We start from the raw sequence: 17965 nt of genomic DNA, 5'->3' as shown, positions 1-17965 counted from the left end.
TTCAGGACAACTGGCCTCCTGAACTGGCAGATGGAGTCGGGGACCAGCATAGTCCCCCTGTAATCCAGGAGGAAGCAGTAAGGGACCTGCTGACCCACTTGGATCCTCACAGTCCATGGGACCTGATGGGATCCATCCTAGGGTGCTGAGAGAGCTGGCAGATGAGCTGGCCAAGCCACTCTCCATCATTTATCAGCAGTCCTGGCTCACAGGTGAGGTCCCTGATGACTGGAGGCTGGCCAGTGTGATGCCTATCCACAAAAAGGGCCTGAAAGAGGAACCAGGAAATTACAGACCTGTCAGCCTGACCTCAGTGCCAGGCAAGGTTATGAAACAGGTCATCCTGAGTACAATCACACAGAACCTACAAGATGGTCAAGGGATCAGGCCCAGCCAGCATGGATTCAGGAGGGGCAGGTCCTGCCTGACCAACCTGATCTGCTTTTATGATCAGGTTACCTGTCTGGTGAATGCAGGGAAGGCTGTGGATGTAGTCTACCTGGACTTCAGCAAAGCCTTTGACACTGTCTGCCACAAGAAGCTCCTGGCAAAGCTGGCAGCTCGTAGTTTGAACAGATTCACTCTGAAATGGGTCAAGAACTGGCTGGAGGGCCAGGCCCAGAGAGTGGTGGTGAATGGTGCCACATCAAGTTGGCAGCCAGTCACTAGTGGTGTCCCCCAGGGATCAGTGCTGGGTCCCATCCTATTCAGTATCTTTATTGATGACGTAGATGGAGTCCATCATCAGTAAGTTTGCAGATGACACCAAGTTAGGAGCAGGTGTTGATCTGTTGGAGGGTAGAAGGGCCCTGCAAAGGGCCCTGCAAAGGGACAGGCTCAATGGGTAGGCAGAGGCCAATGGGATGAAATTTAACAAGACTAAGTGCAGGGTTCTACACTTTGGCCACAACAACCCCAAGCAGCACTACAGGCTGGGGACAGAGTGGCTGGAGAGCAGCCAGGCAGAGAGGGACCTGAAGGTGCTGGTTGATAGTAGGCTGAACATGAGGCAGCAGTGTGCCCAGGTGGCCAGGAAGGCCAATGGCATCCTGGCCTCTATCAGGAATAGTGTAGCCAGCAGGACAAGGGAGGTTATTCTTCCCCTGTACTCAGCACTGGTCAGGCCACACCTTGAGTACTGTGTCCAGTTCTGGGCTCCTCAATTCAAGAGAGATGTTGAGGTACTGGAACGTGTCCAGAGAAGGGCAACGAAGCTGGTGAGGGGCCTGGAACACAAACCCTATGAGGAGAGGCTGAAGGAGCTGGGGTTGTTTATAGCCAGGAGAAGAAGAGGCTCAGGGGTGACCTCATTGCTGTCTACAACTACCTGAGGGGAGGTTGTAGCCAGGTGGGGGTTGGTCTCTTCTCCCAGGCAACCAGCAGCAGAACAAGAGGACACAGTCTCAAGTTGTGCCAGGGGAGGGAGGTATAGGCTGGAAATTAGGAGGAAGTTCTTCACAGAGAGGGTGATTACCCATTGGAATGTGCTGCCCAGGGAGGTGGTGGAGTCGCCATCACTGGAGACATTCAAGAGGAGACTGGATGAGGCACGTAGTGCCATGGTCTAGTTGATTGCTTAGGGCTGGGTGATAGGTTGGACTGGATGATCTTGGAGGTCTCTTCCAACCTGGTTGATTCTATGGTTCTATGATTCTATGAATTACATGGGCCAGCTGCAGAACTGGCAGTACTGCACAACTGTTCTAGTTCTGGGCCCCTCAGTTTAGAAAAGATGTTGAATTGCTGGAGCATGTCCAGAGAAGGGTAACAAGGCTGGTGAGAGGCCTTGAGCACAAGCCCTATGAGGAGAGGCTGAGGGAGCTGGGACTGCTTAGCCTGGAGAAGAAGAGGCTCAGGGGAGACCTTATTGCTGTCTACAACTACCTGAAAGGAGGTTGTAGCCAGGAGGGGTTTGGTCTCTTCTCCCAGGCAACCAGCACCAGAGCAAGAGGACACAGTCTCAAGCTGCGCCAGGGGAGGTTTAGGCTGGAGGTGAGGAGAAAGTTCTTCACAGAGAGAGTGGTTGGCCATTGGAATGTGCTGCCCAGGGAGGTGGTGGAGTCACCATCCCTGGAGGTGTTCAAGAGGGGATTGGACGTGGCACTTGGTGACATGGTTTAGATAGTCCTGAGGTTTAGGGTGACAGGTTGGACTCGATCTTTGAGGTCTCTTCCAGCTTTCTTGATTCTGTGATTCTATGATTCTATAACTGGCACAGAAATTGGTACCTTGCACAGAGAACAGCCTCTCCCAACTACCTGGCTGCCTTTTATGCAGCCTTCCCTATTAATCCAGTAAGAACCCATAGAGAGGCAGCTACCCAAATCACTGATTTAACACATCTGTCAGGAGGTACAGGCTCTCAACTTATTTGACAGACAGAAATTCCAAAATTCAGACAGTGAGAGAAAGTATCCAGTCATTTCTGTGGGGAATACCAGATGCAACAAACACACTAGGCTAAGACAAATCAGCAGTGATTCTTCTGAGAACTGAGAGCTCCTCCTTTTCAGAATTTCTCATGTCATATTAAACTATTATATTTCTTCATTTGTTTCTACATTCTCACCTGCCCAGGTTTGACACTCTAATTCTTTCCCTTCCTCAAAAAGACATTCTTCCAAATCTATCTGCGTCCCATTGTAAGCCACCTATATCCAGAACAAGTGAGCACTGCTCTTTCTCCTATGTGGGATGAAGGCAAACTTAGGTAAGTGACAGTGTTCACCTTTCCCACTGCTTCTTCCTCCTTTTAGCTCATGCTAATGGATGAAAACATTGTTGCTTTTCCACAGCTTCAGTGTAAAAGCACACTTTTACACATCATGAATTAAAAAAATGTGCAGACCATGTGCAGTAATATGACTATCATTCGCTCACAGTCTTGAGAAGCCAAAGAAACTGCTTACACTAGAAAAAAATCTGCTCTTACATGTACAACTGAGGATGAGACCTCTTCATTATCTTCCTTTTTTTTCCAGTTAGTTTTCACTGGGAAAAATTCAACAGCAGTATTTCAACTTCTTTTTTTTTTTTTTAAATACCCAACACACAACAGATCAGACAAAATCAAACATACAAATCTTGTGTGTTTAAAAATCAAAGACAAGAAGCTGACCAAAAGAATAGATTTTCATAGGAAACATTAAAAAGGTCAGTGCATATATCAGAAAGAGTAAGCATGAGCACCCAAAAGGGTTCTGCTTTCTTGTTAACCCAGCAGCAAGTCTCAAATTGAACACTGTAATCATGCCAGTCATTAGCTGCTCAACCTCCTGTCTCCAGTCTGGAAATTAGTCTGCTCAGAGCCCAGGTAGCTGAACAAGCAGCCACGTTTTTACCATATAACTGTAGCTGAGAGGCCAATCCAAAGGAAAGCTACATACATTCTGTATTAGGAAAAAAATACCTAATTTAAAATAATTTAATTTACAGAATAATAAAAAGTATGCATTCAAAACACAGAAACGGGGGGGGGGGGGGGTGTTGGAAACACAACAAAACAGACAATGAAATCTCTTACAACTGTGGTGTGATTTGCAATGGAAGTTCACATAAGCTTAAACTATGAAATATTAGTTAAAAAGTTATAAACTGTTGCTAAGCTCCATTTAAAATAAATTACAGAGGCATTTCTTACTTTAAGGTATACCATGCAACTACTGCAACCAACAGATGAAGAAATTGTTGCCTTTTGCATTTTGTTAGAAAGCATAAACATGCTAGGTTAAAAGAGTAAAGTGCAAATTGCTATTAAATATAATAGGCATTTAAAGGTATCTTTTACAGCTTTTTCACATACTCCAGCTCATGCAAAGCAAAACCAAGAATAAACCATTTACAGTATCTATGTTAGAGACTTTTTATAGTCATTACCAAAATATTGTAGAAGAGTCATCTTTCTTTAACTGAATAACAGTACAATAAATTAGTAACAACTTTTTTTTAGTATAAGAAAGTCTAAGCAATACCAATAATTTCAGCTGAGTGAAAATTTATTTAACTCTATCCACTGTTGTAACAGCCTGTTATACTGGATATGCAAATGATATATGCAGTTATACATATTACAAATACTTTTGTGACAGTCACCAAAGCAAATTTGGGTTTGACTAACACAAATTTCAAGAAATTAAATGTAAATTTGTAATTTTAATAACTCAATTTACAAATAACCACATACTGTAGCTTATGTCTCATACAAAAATAGCATTCCACAAAAGGAATAGAAAGACTAAGGCTTTGAAGGACAGCTAAGAAATATGAATACCAAAATACTGGTGTTTAATTCCTTTACATGGCTTGAATTCTGCAGGTTAAAAGTTTCACAATGAATTGGAAGAAAGCAAACTTCAATGCTTTCAACACCACAGAATTTAAGCTACATCTTTTAAACAACTCAACTTATTTCAACATCATTATTGAAAACTCTGAGCCACCATCACAGCTGGAGTCTGTCCTGTGTATTAACACGATTCCACAGCCCTGATTCTAGTCAGAGAACACAAGCAAATCATGAGCAGAAACAATTGCTTCTACCTGTGACAACAACCAAGCTTACCAAGTTATCCATCAATAAATGAAAAAACAAAATAGGCAATCAATTAAAAACACCACACCAAAACAATCTGCAATTTTACAATTTTGTCATGCTATGGTCCGGCTATAACTATTGTCCACCTGGGGCAGATAACTTAGACTGCTGAATTGGGACAAACACAAGCTCCATCTGAACTAAGGCTCAAACTATAAAGCAGTCTAACATTGTCCAACTGACAGACTTGTAAGTCTCTGATTTTAGGAAGACAGTAAGTATACATTTCTGAAGACATTTCTGAAAATGGCTGAATATATTAATAAGGTTTTCAACAGAATATTGCTTCCTATTTCCCCACTAACCAAAATATAAAATATTTGAGTCCTTGTGCTTGGTTTGTAAGAACACCTACAAAGAATGGGCTAGATGTACTATCTAACAGCAAAAATCTAAACCAGTAGCAATGAAGGGAAGTCTGTAAATCCACTTTTAAGAATGAAAGTGAAAAGTAGTTCTAGACAAAGAAATAAATTCATCCCTTAAATTTCTCTGTTGCTTGTGACATCTAGTGGGTATACAAAAAAGCATGGAACAGCAAATACAAACTTCTGCTTTTTCAGTGTTTGCTTTGCTACTTTCTCCATCTACATGGCAATTATTTACATTTCACAGTAAACAAATATAAAGAAAAAAGAGCGCAAGATACGTTCACAATTAAAATCACAGAATCATAGAACGGTCCAGGATGAAAGGGACTTCCAGAGGTCATCTAGTCCGACCTCCCCACAGTCAGCAGGGACATCCCCAACTAGATCAGGCTGACCAGGGCCTCATCGAGTCTTATCTTGAATATCTTCAGGGAAGAGGCTCCAATCACCTCCCTGGGCAACTTGTTCCAGTGTTCCACCACCCTCATAGTAAAGAACTTCTTCTTGATATCCAATCTAAATCTGCCCTTCTCCAGTTTAAAGCCACTGCCCCTCGTCCCGTCACTACAGGCTTTTGTAAACAGTTTCTCCCCATCCCTCCTCTAGGCCCCCTTCAGGTACTGGAAGGCTGCTATTACGTCTCCCCTGAGCCTCGTCTTCTCAGGCTGAACAACCCCAGCTCCTTCAGCCTGTCATTGTAGCAGAGGTGCTCCAGAATGAGCAGGGTTCCCTGATCATTTTCCTCTGAACCCTCTCCATCAGGTCCACGTCCTTCCTATCTTGAGGGCTCCAGACCTGTACACAGTACTCCAGGTGAGGTCTTACCGGAGCAGAGAGGCAGAATCACCTCTCTGCATCTGCTGGCCACTCATCTTTTGATGCAGCCCAGGATGTGATTTGCCTTCTGGGCTGCAAGCTCACACTGCCTGCTCATGTCGAGCTTCTCATCCATCAGCACCCCCAAGCCCTTTTCCACAGGGCTGCTTTCTAACACCTCATACCCCAGTCTGTATTGATAGTGAGGCTTGTTCCAGCCCAGGTGCAGAACCCTGCACTTGCTCTTGTTGAACTTCATGAGGTTCACCTGGACCCACCTCTCCAGCTTGTCTAGGTCCCTCTAGATGACATCCTGTTCCTCTGGTGTGTTGGCAATAGCAGAGAAATACTAGTTGCATGGGCTGCATCAAGATGAGCAACCAGTCCAGGGTGGTGGTCCTTTATTATCATTTGACACTCATAAGACTGCTTCAGAATACTGTGTCCATTTCTGGACTCCCATTAAAAGAAAGAAGTGTACATACTGGACAAAGTCCAAAGAAGGGACATCAAATTGGTTAGAGAGCTGTTGAATTTGCCTTGTATGGAGAGACTGAGAGACCTGAGTTAATCCAGCCACATAGCCCCCATCTTCAAACAGAGTAAAAACAAAGACCCTAGAAACTTTAGACCAGTCAGTCTCACCTCTGTGCCTGACAACATCATGGAGCAGATCCTCCTGAAGGTTTTGCTAAGGTATACAGAAAATGAAGAAAAGTGATTTATGGTAACCAACATGGCTTCACCAAGGGCAAATCATGCCTGACGAACTTTGTGGGTTTCTATGATGGAGTTACAGTATCAGTGGATAAGGGAAGAGCAACTGATGTTATCTACCTTAACTTGTGTAAAGTGTTTTACACTGTTCTGCAGAACATCCTGGTCAGCAAATTGGAAAAAAACCGGACTTGACAGGTGGACCACTCGCTGGGTAAGGAACTGGCTGAATGGCTGCACTCAAGAGAGCTGTGGTCAACAACTCAATGTCCAAATGGAGAGCAGTGACAAATGGCATCCCTCAGGGGTCAGTACTGGGACTAGTGCTGTTTAACATCTTCGTCAGTGACATGGACAGTGGCATTAAGCGCACCCTCGGCAAGTCTGCAGATGACACCAAGCTGTGTGGTGCAGCAGACGCACTGGAGGAAAGGGATTGCATCTAGAGGGACTTGGACAGGTTTGAGAGGTGGGCCCATAACAACCTCATGAAGTTCAACCAGGCAAAGTGCAAGGTCCTACACCTGGGTCGGTGCAATCTCAAGCAAAAATAGAGGCTGGATGAGGAGTGGCTCAAGAGCAGTTTCAAGAAGGACTTGGAGGTGTTAGCTGATGAAAAAGCTCAACATGAGCCAGCAATATGTGCTTTCAGCCCAGAAGGCCAACTCTATCCTGGCCTGTATCTAGAGAAGTATGACCAGATGGACAAAGGAAGTAGTTCTTCCCCTCTACTCTGCTTTCATGAGACTCCACCTGCAGTACTGCATCAAGTTCCAGTGTCCCCAGTGTAAGAAAGTCATCAAACTGCTAGAGCAAGTCCAGAGGAGGGTCACAAAGATGATCAGAGGGCTGGAGAACCTCCCCTAGTGGGACAGACTGGGAGAGATGGGGCTGTTCAGCCTGGAGAAAAGAAGGCTCTGGGGAGACCATATAGCAGCCTTCCAGTACCTGAAGGGGTCTACACGAAACCCAGGAAGGGAATTTTTCCAAGGGCTTGCAGGGATAGGATGAGAAGCATCCCAGCCCATGGCAGGGGGGGTTGGAACCAGATGATCTTCAAGGTCCCTTCCAACCTAAACCATTCTATGAATCCATGAATCTATGAAATTCAAGCCAAACTCCTCTTGAGGTTCACAGCAATCAGACAAGGTAACAAATACAAGTTGGAACATGCACATTTGTGATTAGGTACCAGGGAACATTTCATTTACTTATTTTTACCACAAAGGCAGATAGTCAAAGAGGTTGTTTAGAGATCTGTGGAACCTCCACCCTTGAAGGTGTTCAGAATATGACTGGACATGGACCTGAGCAGGCTGATCTAATCAGACTTGCCAGGAGTGGGTACTTGACTAAATGATTGTGGAGGTCATTCCTGATTTAAATTACTTTGTCAGTTTAAAAATTCTACTTATGCCCTTAGCTGGTGTCTCATCCACCATGATATGAATTAAGAATGTGACTTTCTGTTTTCTACTAATGCATATTATATCCCTTTTTAGTATTGACAACCTTTAGAATATTTTAAGAGTAAGATAACAATGAATACTAGGATTCAGCATTTCACACTGTGGTTCCTCCATCCACTGGTACCTGTTTTGATGAGAACTTGCATTTTCAAACCCATCAAGTTGGAGAAAGACAAAGAAAAATATTCCTGTTAAGCAGTTTAGCATCATCCTTGATTATTCTTGAAAACTTCAAGTTAGAAGATCTACAACATTACTGTTTCAATAAGCAATCCTTACTACTTGTGCTCCTTAAAAATTCATTCTAAACAGATGGTAAATTGGATTACACTTCTCATTGCAGTTTGATGCATGCAGAGTATGTTCTACAACTACCTCTACTGCTGAGCAGTTCTACATTGCTACATTTCCACAGTTTTGGTTTCAAGATACAAACAATGCTTTGATTTCTTAAAAAGCAAGTATACATTTCTGAGAGTGGAAACAGGTGTATTATCAATCACTATACATGGACTTAGTCCCTTAATTATTTGTGTGCTAATCAGATGTGCAATGCTAAAATGTTTTGTTCAGCATCGTTAAACTTTGTCAGTATCTCTAAGCCCATAGAAGAAGGACAAGTGATTTCTTCATGCAATTTTAAAACAAAATCCATTTAGTGCCCTGTTCGTGAAAGGACTGTAAATTAAGCCATGTCTAAGACGTTCTCTTGAATAAGAATGGCTTTAGGAACTGATCTCAGTATTACAGTATTATTGCTGTAAGTATAGAAAATTACTGCTCATGTTTTCCTTCCTTCTTTATTTCCTTTACCTCTTTCACACTGAGCACCAGTAAATCCATAGACACATGCACAGCGATTAGGTCCGATACACCGTCCTCCATTCCAGCAGCCATTTTCACAGACAGCTTTAATTAACAAGAACAAAAAAAAAAGTTAAAAATGTTATAGTAATGATATTCCAAAGATGACCATATGCAGTATCAAAAGTCTTTTTTTTTCCTCTCAGCTGCTCTAAGTCTTTCTGGATCTGAAGATCAATTGATTTCCTTCCTACCCATCATCACCAACAACAATTGTTCAAGTCAAATTTCATTAGCCCAAATTCCATTAGCACCTGTTTAATGCTAAATGCAAAGAGCCACTTAATCATCTTCAGCACAGAGAGTTGTTTAACTTAAGTATATTTCTAAACGGTTGTGAAGGTCTAATCACTAATCATAAGAAATTTATAACCATAAGCAGGGTTAGCAGATAAAAACTCAAGTACTTTGAGGTTTTTAGAGTACGTTAAGTTATGCTACTTGGTCATGACAATAACAAACCTTTCAAGAAAAGAAGCTTGAGGAGTCCAAGAGACAGATAGTTCAGCTCTCAGAGTTGATATTGCTGGCAGAAGTGATGTTTCAAGCAAGGGAAAAGAATTAACGTTTAACACATCTTTAAGTACCTTTGAAAACTATGTTTCCTAAAAGATCTCAGCAAGAAAAACAAAAAACAGTTTGAGGGTATAAACACAGTATATATAGATGGAGAAGGTACTTTACAGTTTTGGGACTTTGAAGCACCCATCCATGCTTTACTGAACAAAGCCCTACTGTGAAAGTACCGAAATGTTCTCAATTTGAAGAGAAGGTTGAAACCTTCAACCTTCAGAAAGGTTGAAGAATACAACCTAAAAAATGCTTTCACCTATTTTGTCCATTTTCAGGCTCCCTGCTTCGAGGACATATAGGCTTATTCAGAATTAGCACATGTTCCAAATGAAACTATTTCACCTTAAAGGACAGCCCCACTATTTTTAAGTGCCTCTGAACAAAAAGAGATTTTGGTTCAGAAGCCTCTAGGCTGCCTCCCTACACAGGTCTCCCGAGTTTGAAGGTGATGTTTGTAACATATTTGAGTACTCAGTTCAGAAGAACGTCAACAACCTAGAGACATTAAATCTTTCTAACCAGAAAAAATGTACACATTCCTCCTGTATTACAACAGTGAATATAAAATACAGTGTTATGCAGAAATGCGATAAAGCCTTACTTCTTATCAAGAACTACTGAATTACTCCTTTCCAAGAATGCATATTTTAAGCATAAAATGAACACACTTCTTTACATGTGTTACATTACTGAATTAGTGAATAATGACACATTAGTGAGACAATTAGCTTCAGGAGATTTAAGACACAACATTAAAAAGAAATAAATACATATTTACAATTTTCAGACATTCAATCCAGACGATAAATACTCAAGATGTGCAAATAATTTGACTTTAGCATATCTACCACATCAAAAAATTACCCAAAAGTTTGAACCATATTTAATCTTTTTCCTTAGTCAAGTAGGAAACAGGAAAATGTGCTTTAACCTAGCAGTTAAGATGTTTTCTGAGATGGAAAAACTTTGTCAAAAGAATTAGAATTTCGTGGTCGCTTTGTAAGAAAAGGAAAGTAGGATGTATAGTGCCTATTGCTCCCAAGGGAAAAACTATTTTGGTGAATTCTATCCTGAGCTTGAATTTTACAGAATACAAATGCAGTTCATCCATGAACTGACTTCCACATAAACAGTGTACCTCAAAATAGCATCACATTTCTCATAGAAATTTTGTTATATTTTAGCATATTAGCTTTTTCGATCTGCCTGCACTACATATGGTGAGAAGGATAACTTGCAGGACTTAGCTGGGTTTACTTTCAGATGTAACATAGCAGGTACTTACGCTGCCCACAGTAAGTTCCAACATAGCCCTTCTGGCACTGGCACCGGTCATCTGTACACGTGCCGCCGTTCATGCACCTGATGCTGCACTGTTGAGCTGCAGCGGAGGCCAGGCAGAGACAACGTTAGGCAAAAATATGACATCAGGAAGGAAACGTGGATAAAATTAGAGACATCTGAACATAGACGTAAGCTTCATACAATATCTGTTATGTATTTAACTGTACAGTCAGGTTCCAAAGCCATCCAAGCTATAGCTATTAGTCAGCCATTATTTCAAAAGCAACATTAAGAGCTTTTTAGAGTTTTCCATGAGTATATTTATCAACTTAGAACTTTTAATTATCTTGGAGGCTGCACAATCTTCATTCCTTAAGAAAATGGACTCGATGAAAATGTTAATACCACATACATTTACATGTAAACTTATCTCTTTAACCACACCTTTTAAAAAAAATTGTCACACAGATATCATAGTATATCATATTTTATCAAAAACTAGAGATACACCAAAGTGTGAGTTGCATACAGTAATGATCAGTTATTTTTAAAGAATTTACACAGTAGTTATTTATTACGTAAAATGAAATCTATAATGAAAACAAATATATTAAGTCCTTACTAGATTTTGATCCACAAGTAGGTGATATTTGTCCACTTGCACAAGTGCACATGTTAGGACGGGAACAAAATCCATCTCCACAGCTATTTCTACAAATTGCTGAGGAACAACACGGTTAAAAAGATAGTGAATAATCTTTAAAACTACAGGGAAAAAGGCTGTAAGTATGCTACAGATTCTTAAAAAACCCAAACCAAAACAAACAAAAAATGCCAAACCCAAAGCAAAACAAACAAGACTTGACTACTCGGTTCATTGGGACAATTAATATAAATGCAAAATAATAGGAAGTTAAAACATACTGAATTGACAAACAGAATTGAACATGCATATTCAAACACTGGTTTGACCACTGAAACCAGATAATATTTTTTCCTTAATCAGAAATAACAACCTACTGCATAAGTAGTATAATATTATATATAAAAATTATATATTTTAGACCACAAGACCTTTGGAAACTTTTGCCAAGAATCCACAATTTGGATTAATATAAACAATATAGGTTTACAGTATGGCTTCTTTCTTATAATTGCTATTTTAGAGGCATTCTAGGGTCTCTCTTTTATATCATCCATCACCTACACAAGGTGCAAGACCAACGTCCAAAGGCTTTGCAGACTTTGTGTGATTTCCTAAATTAATTTTTCTGTACTCAAATTTATTTCCATTTTGCAATTTAGAAACTAACTTTATAAAAATCTCAGGGATGCCTGTCCATACCAAATTATGCATGCATAACATGCATCCCATCGTGCTGTCCCCTGATGTATCACTCGTGCCTTCCTTTCTCACTCACCATCCAAGGGAGCTCCATCACACAAAGGAAAGACAGAACCATAAAAGAGTTAAAGGTTAGAGATCCAGAGATCCAAATGAATACATCTAAATAGTCTGCTGGATTAGCAAATGTATCAAAAAGAGACCGTAAACATTAAAGAGACACTATGGTACAGGAGGACTTCAAAAATCATCTACCATGCTAGAGACAGCTTGCAAAGCACAACAAAGAAACAAAAAAAGCCAGCAAGAATCACAGTTTCTTTACAAGTAACTCTAGGGTTTTGAAATAATTAAATAATCTGCAACCACATCTCCACTGAAGGACTACAAACGGAACAAACACCTCTGCTACTTTATTTGCCAAGAATGTATCAACTACCTAACACACACATCTATGCATGTTAAAAGGAGAGAAAAAAAAAACACCTGGCCATATACATTTAAAAAAAAGAACACAGAAATAAGACCTTTCCTGTAATGCTTGTGCAAAATTGAGACAACTCCCCTAAGGAAGCAAACTGTTTTCTTGCCCCACTATAGAATTCAAGTATATCCCCTGAAAAAAAAAATCACATACTCACTTTTAAACTTTCTCCACCAAATCAGCAGCTCTGTACTGATGACCCACATGACCAAACTACACCAGATTTCTTACACCCATGTCCTCCTTCTCATACTCCAATAAAGACCCTCTTCTTTAAGGGAGAGGAGTAGACAAAGCCACATTAGTGAGACATTGATACCACCCCTTGGACATCAAAAAGAAGCAATGTGGATCATCTATATTTATCATGAAATTCCTCTACAACTATGTCCTAAATGTGAAGGCTTATGAGGTGGAAGAATTCGTGTGGTTTGGCTGTTTAGTTCCAGTTACAGACATACTGCTGACTGATACGAAGTGCTTTTTCCATTAATGAAAGTGAGAAACAGGACTCTTGTACAAACACAGGGAACAGGCCTGCTTTCCTTACATCGCTTGTTCAGTCTATCTTTTATACAACATAGCTCAATCTCCTGATTAAGGCCACATTTAAAACATTTTGTTAGTTTTTTGTATGTTAGGCAATCATTTCCTACCAGCTGAAGGCCCCCATAGCTGAAAGGGTATTTTGCATATGTATTTCACACTTTATGTAATGTAAAGTAAACCCAACCAGACTTGTTTTTCAGAGAAAAGATCACCTTTAATCATATGTATCTCAGATCTCAACACCAACCATCATCACAGTATCAACCGAAAACACTGTAAGGACAGAATAGTTTTCTGTTGACCTACCGCTGGCTTACTAGATCTCTCTTCACAAAACAGTACTTTGGAACCACCCATTACAATCCATGCTAGTTATGATCAATGCATCCGTGCACAGAAGGCTCTGTCTAACTAAACAGCTCTAACTAGAGGACCACCATCTCAACAACTGTTTAGTGTGAGCATAGAAATACATGATCTTTACCAAAAATACAAATAGAAAAGTGTCACAATCAATATTATAGATGGTCTGAAAAAATCATTTACCCTTTGAATATGTTAGAGAGCTGCAATTAAGCTCCAGTAAGTAAACAGGAGGTAAAAGCTATCCTTTATGCACATAAATTAATACAATGAAGATTGTTCCAGATGTAAAGAGACCCCAGCGTTTATAGAGGCACTGAGATTCACAATTTAAGGATAAATTATAAGCAAGCACCTAAATCTCTCCCTAATTCAATACAAGCTAGATACGCAGATGAATTTGGAAAACCTATTGACATCATATTTGGCAGCCCAAATCCATTAAAAACCTCCAGTTTACATTTAAGTAAGTCAATATTGCACAATAATAAATGTGAACAGAACATTCTGAGGACCTTCTCTTATTCCATAGCATCATTCTCTGAATTGCATCACTAAGCTTTGCTAGGAAATGCTACGTCGACCTTGGATGAAAATCAGAGCACAGCTACAAGAAATACTAGCAAGGCAGATTTACTCCCGTGAAATGGACAGATGTGAAAAGGCTGATAGTCCTGATTCATAAGGTAACAGCTTTAAGTCACCTTTACATCATCTTTAAGTTTGGCAGATCTTGGCTTATCACCCATTCCTTCCCTAGTTTGTTAGATGGAGTATTACAAAGACCTTCATTGCTTATGCTCAAGGGTAGTATGTTCTAAAATCTGAATTCTGAAGATGAGCATGCTTTCTGACAAGAGATGATGACAGGCTAGGATGGATATGAATGATGTGCACAAAAATTCAAGGACATGTGTTTAGTATCAGCTTTTATCTACAACACAGAACATGAAACTTAATTCTTCATTTCCTTCCTAGGTAGATAAGTGATCTTCAACCAAAGTATTGAGCAGATTTCCCCACCCTCCTTTTTTTTTTTGCCAAGACATATGGAGAGCCACATGTCAGCACAGTACATCTTATGACCAGGTAGTAATCTGAGTCTACATGCTTTGTAGTTATTAAAATACAACCAAAATATGAGAGGCAAGAGAATAAGCACTCCAGACTGAAAAAAGTTATCTACTTGACTGCACTTCCACAAAACTCCAGATGTGACTGCTTCCTATCAAGATATTTTACCTTTTTTTTCCCCTTTCCTATTGCTATAGTTGATTATTTGATTTATGGAAGTTTTTTTTTTCTTTTTTCCTCTGTTGTTATGAAGACATACCTCTCATGAACCCACCAAAGAAAACATAGCAATCGGCCAGTCGTATGAGAGCCAAGGACCTGTAAACCCATTTGTTTTTCTTCCTCTTTTTAAAAATAAGGCAAAAGACAGAACTGATTTCTCTTTTCTCAAACTGAATGGAGCAGTAAGTCACAGACCAGTATTTAGTTTTATTATTACCACCCCTGGGCAGAAGAAAGTCCAAGTCAGACACTTACGAACAATGCACTGATTTCCTCCAGAGAGCGTTTTCCATCCAGGGCAACAGTATGAATGGAATCTAGAGCCACACACATTTGGCCTGCCACACAGACAAATAAACAAATGTATATACAGAAATATAAATCATCATCAATAGAATAGCAGGACTTATGTACATACAAGGGAAGAAACCAGCCTTAAGTGTCTGCTAAGAATCATCTTCCCAAAAGGAACAAAACCTCTTACACTATTAAGTTCCACTCCATTTCACTTTGTTCAATTGGTTAGTACAAAGAGGACAGGCTGATCAGGCAACTACAAGCCATTGCTCATTCCTGGTGAAACTACTGAAGAAGGATATGCAAGGGATGTGCCTGGCTCTGTTCTCCCATAGTTTTAGAAGTCTTTCTATAAAAACAGGTTTCATGTTGCCATCTGACACTAGGGATGACTGGTCATAAAGATAAATAACCTTATTTAAATGACCAAGAACTCCCCAAGACTTAAAAAAAAACCAAAAAAACCCCACCAAACAGATTTTGCATAGTTCCTCAGTAGAAGATAAAGTAAAATGAATGCCCCAGTCTCTTAATATTGTAAAATGCTTGAAAACAAACACCAGAGCAGTACATCGGTTATTTGTAATGTAGCCCCACACAATATCTGTTTTTACTATAATCGTGTTAATTAAAGGACCATATTTCACAGCCGAAGATAGCATATCAAGTTCAGTTAACGCAGTTCTTTAGTCTCCCACATAAAGCAGCCGTAAGATAAGGTATACAGAAAGCAACAGCCGGGGCCGCCGGCTCGGCTTTGAGGCGGTGGGCAGGCGGGGCCGGGCCTCTGATGTGCGGGACAGCGCGGCGCTGCCGCAGGACCGCCCGCGGGGCTGGGAGGCAGCGGGGAAGGGGGTTCTGGCTGAGGGAGGCGGTGGCCCGAGCGCGGCGCGGCGCATCCCTACCCGCGAAGCACGTCCTGCTGTCCCCGCCGGCGGAGTCGGCTGGCAGCGGCGGTGCCGGCCCTATCCTCCCGGTGCGCGGCGGCGGGGTCGATACCGCTCGCTCCTCTTGCAGGGCGGGCCGGCGGCAGCTTTTGTTGCCCGGCTGCTCCTGGCACCCAGAACGCCAGGCAGCCCAGCAGGAAGAAAGAAAGCTGCACCCACAGCCACCGCCGTCTCGCCATCCTTGCGGCTGCCCCGGTGGGAAACGACGGAGGCGCGGGGGGGGGGGGGGGGGGGGGGGGGGGGGGGGCGGGGAAAGGTGTGTCTGTCCCGCACAGCCGTCAGCGGGCACGGGCCCGCTCCTGCTAGGGGAAGTCTTCAGCCGCGAAAACTCCTACTCTCTAGCTTGCCCTGCCGCCGTCAGTGTGACACGGTGATCACAACAGCGGGGCCCACGTTGCAACCCCCCTCCTCTCGCCAAAAAGAGGGGCATAAAAGGTGTGGCAGGGGAACGTCTATCTGTTTGGGATTTTGTTTTCCCTCTCCGAAAAAGAAATTTTAGCAGGACCACGTTGAATTTACGAAGAAAAAAAAAAACAACAAAAACAACAACAAAACCCAAGAAAAAGATGCTAATTAACAGCAACCGCTTCCGAAGAAATGTGCGGAGAAGGACCGAGGGGCAAGCGAACCCCCCACGGCCAAGCCCAAGGGGCGGTTTTACAGCTGGCTGGCGCGGCAGCAGGGGCCGGGACTCGGAGGCGGTCCCGGGCGAGGGGGGGCGCGGCTCCGCAGGGGCGAGGGGTGGTGGTGGCGGTAGTTTTTCCAAGTTCACACCTTAGAAGTTTTACTGTTTTTGCTCTTGCCATTTATTTTTACATAAGCAACTTAAAAATTTCGAGCTTAGCTTTTTAAGGCCATAACAGTGCACTGCCCTAGCTGTGTTGAATAGCTACCAGTAAAAAGCAAACAAAAACAATGAAGAGGCATCCTTGCATCAAGTCCAAGTACTCCCTGTGGGTGACTATTCTGATTACAACAAGATCCAGTCTGGTCCTAGGTCGCTTTGGATAGCAGCTATGCCGTTGAGCACCTCACCATACATACTGTGGCATGCAGTGACAACCAAAATTTTTTATTTCCACTTTTAACCAAAAAGATGTAGCAGCTTCTATTAGACTTGTGTGCATATTATAATACTGGAAGGAGAAGCAAGAACCATGTTTTGTGAAGCCTGAAGTAAAACCCACTAGCCAAGAGGTCACAGAATCAACCAGGTTGGGAGAGACCTCCAAGATCATCAAGTCCAATCGATCACCCAACCCTAACTAATCAACTAGACCATGGCACTAAGTGCCTCGTCCAGTCTTTTCTTAAATGTCTCCAGGGACATCGACCCCACCACCTTCCTGGTGGACAATCACTCTTTCTGTGAAGAACTTCTTTCTAAGTTCAAGCCTAAACTTCCCCCCACTCAGCTTGAGACTGTATCCTCTTGTTCTGTTGCAGGTTGCCTGGGAGAAGAGACCAACCCCCACCTGGTTACAGCCATCCTTCAGGTAGTTGTAGACAGCAGTAAGGTCGTTAAGCTGTTCCCTTATTCACATCACTATCCTAATTTGATGGTCTAGTAGCTCTAACCAGAGGCTCAGTTTACAGATCTGTATTCTGATGGAGCAGAAGCTGATTAGTTTCTGGGGGAGGATCTGAATCTTTAAAACCTTGAAAAATTAAGGGAAGTATTTAATGAGGGAACAATTAAGACAGCTGGGTGGAAGAATTCAGGAACCTCATGAGTATAGGTGAGGTTTGGAATGTCTTCAAAACAGAATCTGTTAAAGCTTTCATGAATCGGATGTGCCTAAGAAAGCCAGGGAAAGAGAATGATTGCATGCTTGTTTGCATGCCTGTTTGCATGTGAACAACTGTATCAAGAAAAATGAAAAGAGTAAGCAGGCAGGCTACAATGACTAAAAAGGCAAGAGCTGATCCAAGATAAGCTTAGAGCCTTGGATATCAGAAAGCAGGGAGGTAAAGAAGCGCTTCCCATTTAAGTGTA

The 17965-nt window shown here is 41.8% G+C and overlaps 1 protein-coding gene across 2 annotated transcripts in view; it reads right to left on the bottom strand.

Moving 5' to 3' along the window:
* Window positions 1–16148, bottom strand: part of FBN2 (fibrillin 2) — a 202389-nt gene extending 186241 nt beyond the window's left edge. For both annotated transcript variants that reach the window (XM_054397847.1, XM_054397848.1), the window contains exons 1-5: window positions 15928–16148; window positions 14981–15063; window positions 11311–11409; window positions 10690–10785; window positions 8781–8876 (exon numbers count right to left, since the gene is read on the bottom strand). In XM_054397847.1, coding sequence (XP_054253822.1) covers window positions 8781–8876; window positions 10690–10785; window positions 11311–11409; window positions 14981–15063; window positions 15928–16148 — 595 coding nt within the window. The remainder of the gene's footprint in view (window positions 1–8780; window positions 8877–10689; window positions 10786–11310; window positions 11410–14980; window positions 15064–15927) is intronic.
* Between the last annotated feature and the right edge of the window lie 1817 nt (window positions 16149–17965).

The sequence above is a fragment of the Indicator indicator genome, chromosome Z, assembly GCF_027791375.1.
Source record: "Indicator indicator isolate 239-I01 chromosome Z, UM_Iind_1.1, whole genome shotgun sequence".
NCBI lineage: Eukaryota > Metazoa > Chordata > Aves > Piciformes > Indicatoridae > Indicator > Indicator indicator.
The sequence above is the reverse complement of the archived record's forward strand: the minus strand, read 5'-3'. Positions and strand labels throughout refer to the sequence as shown.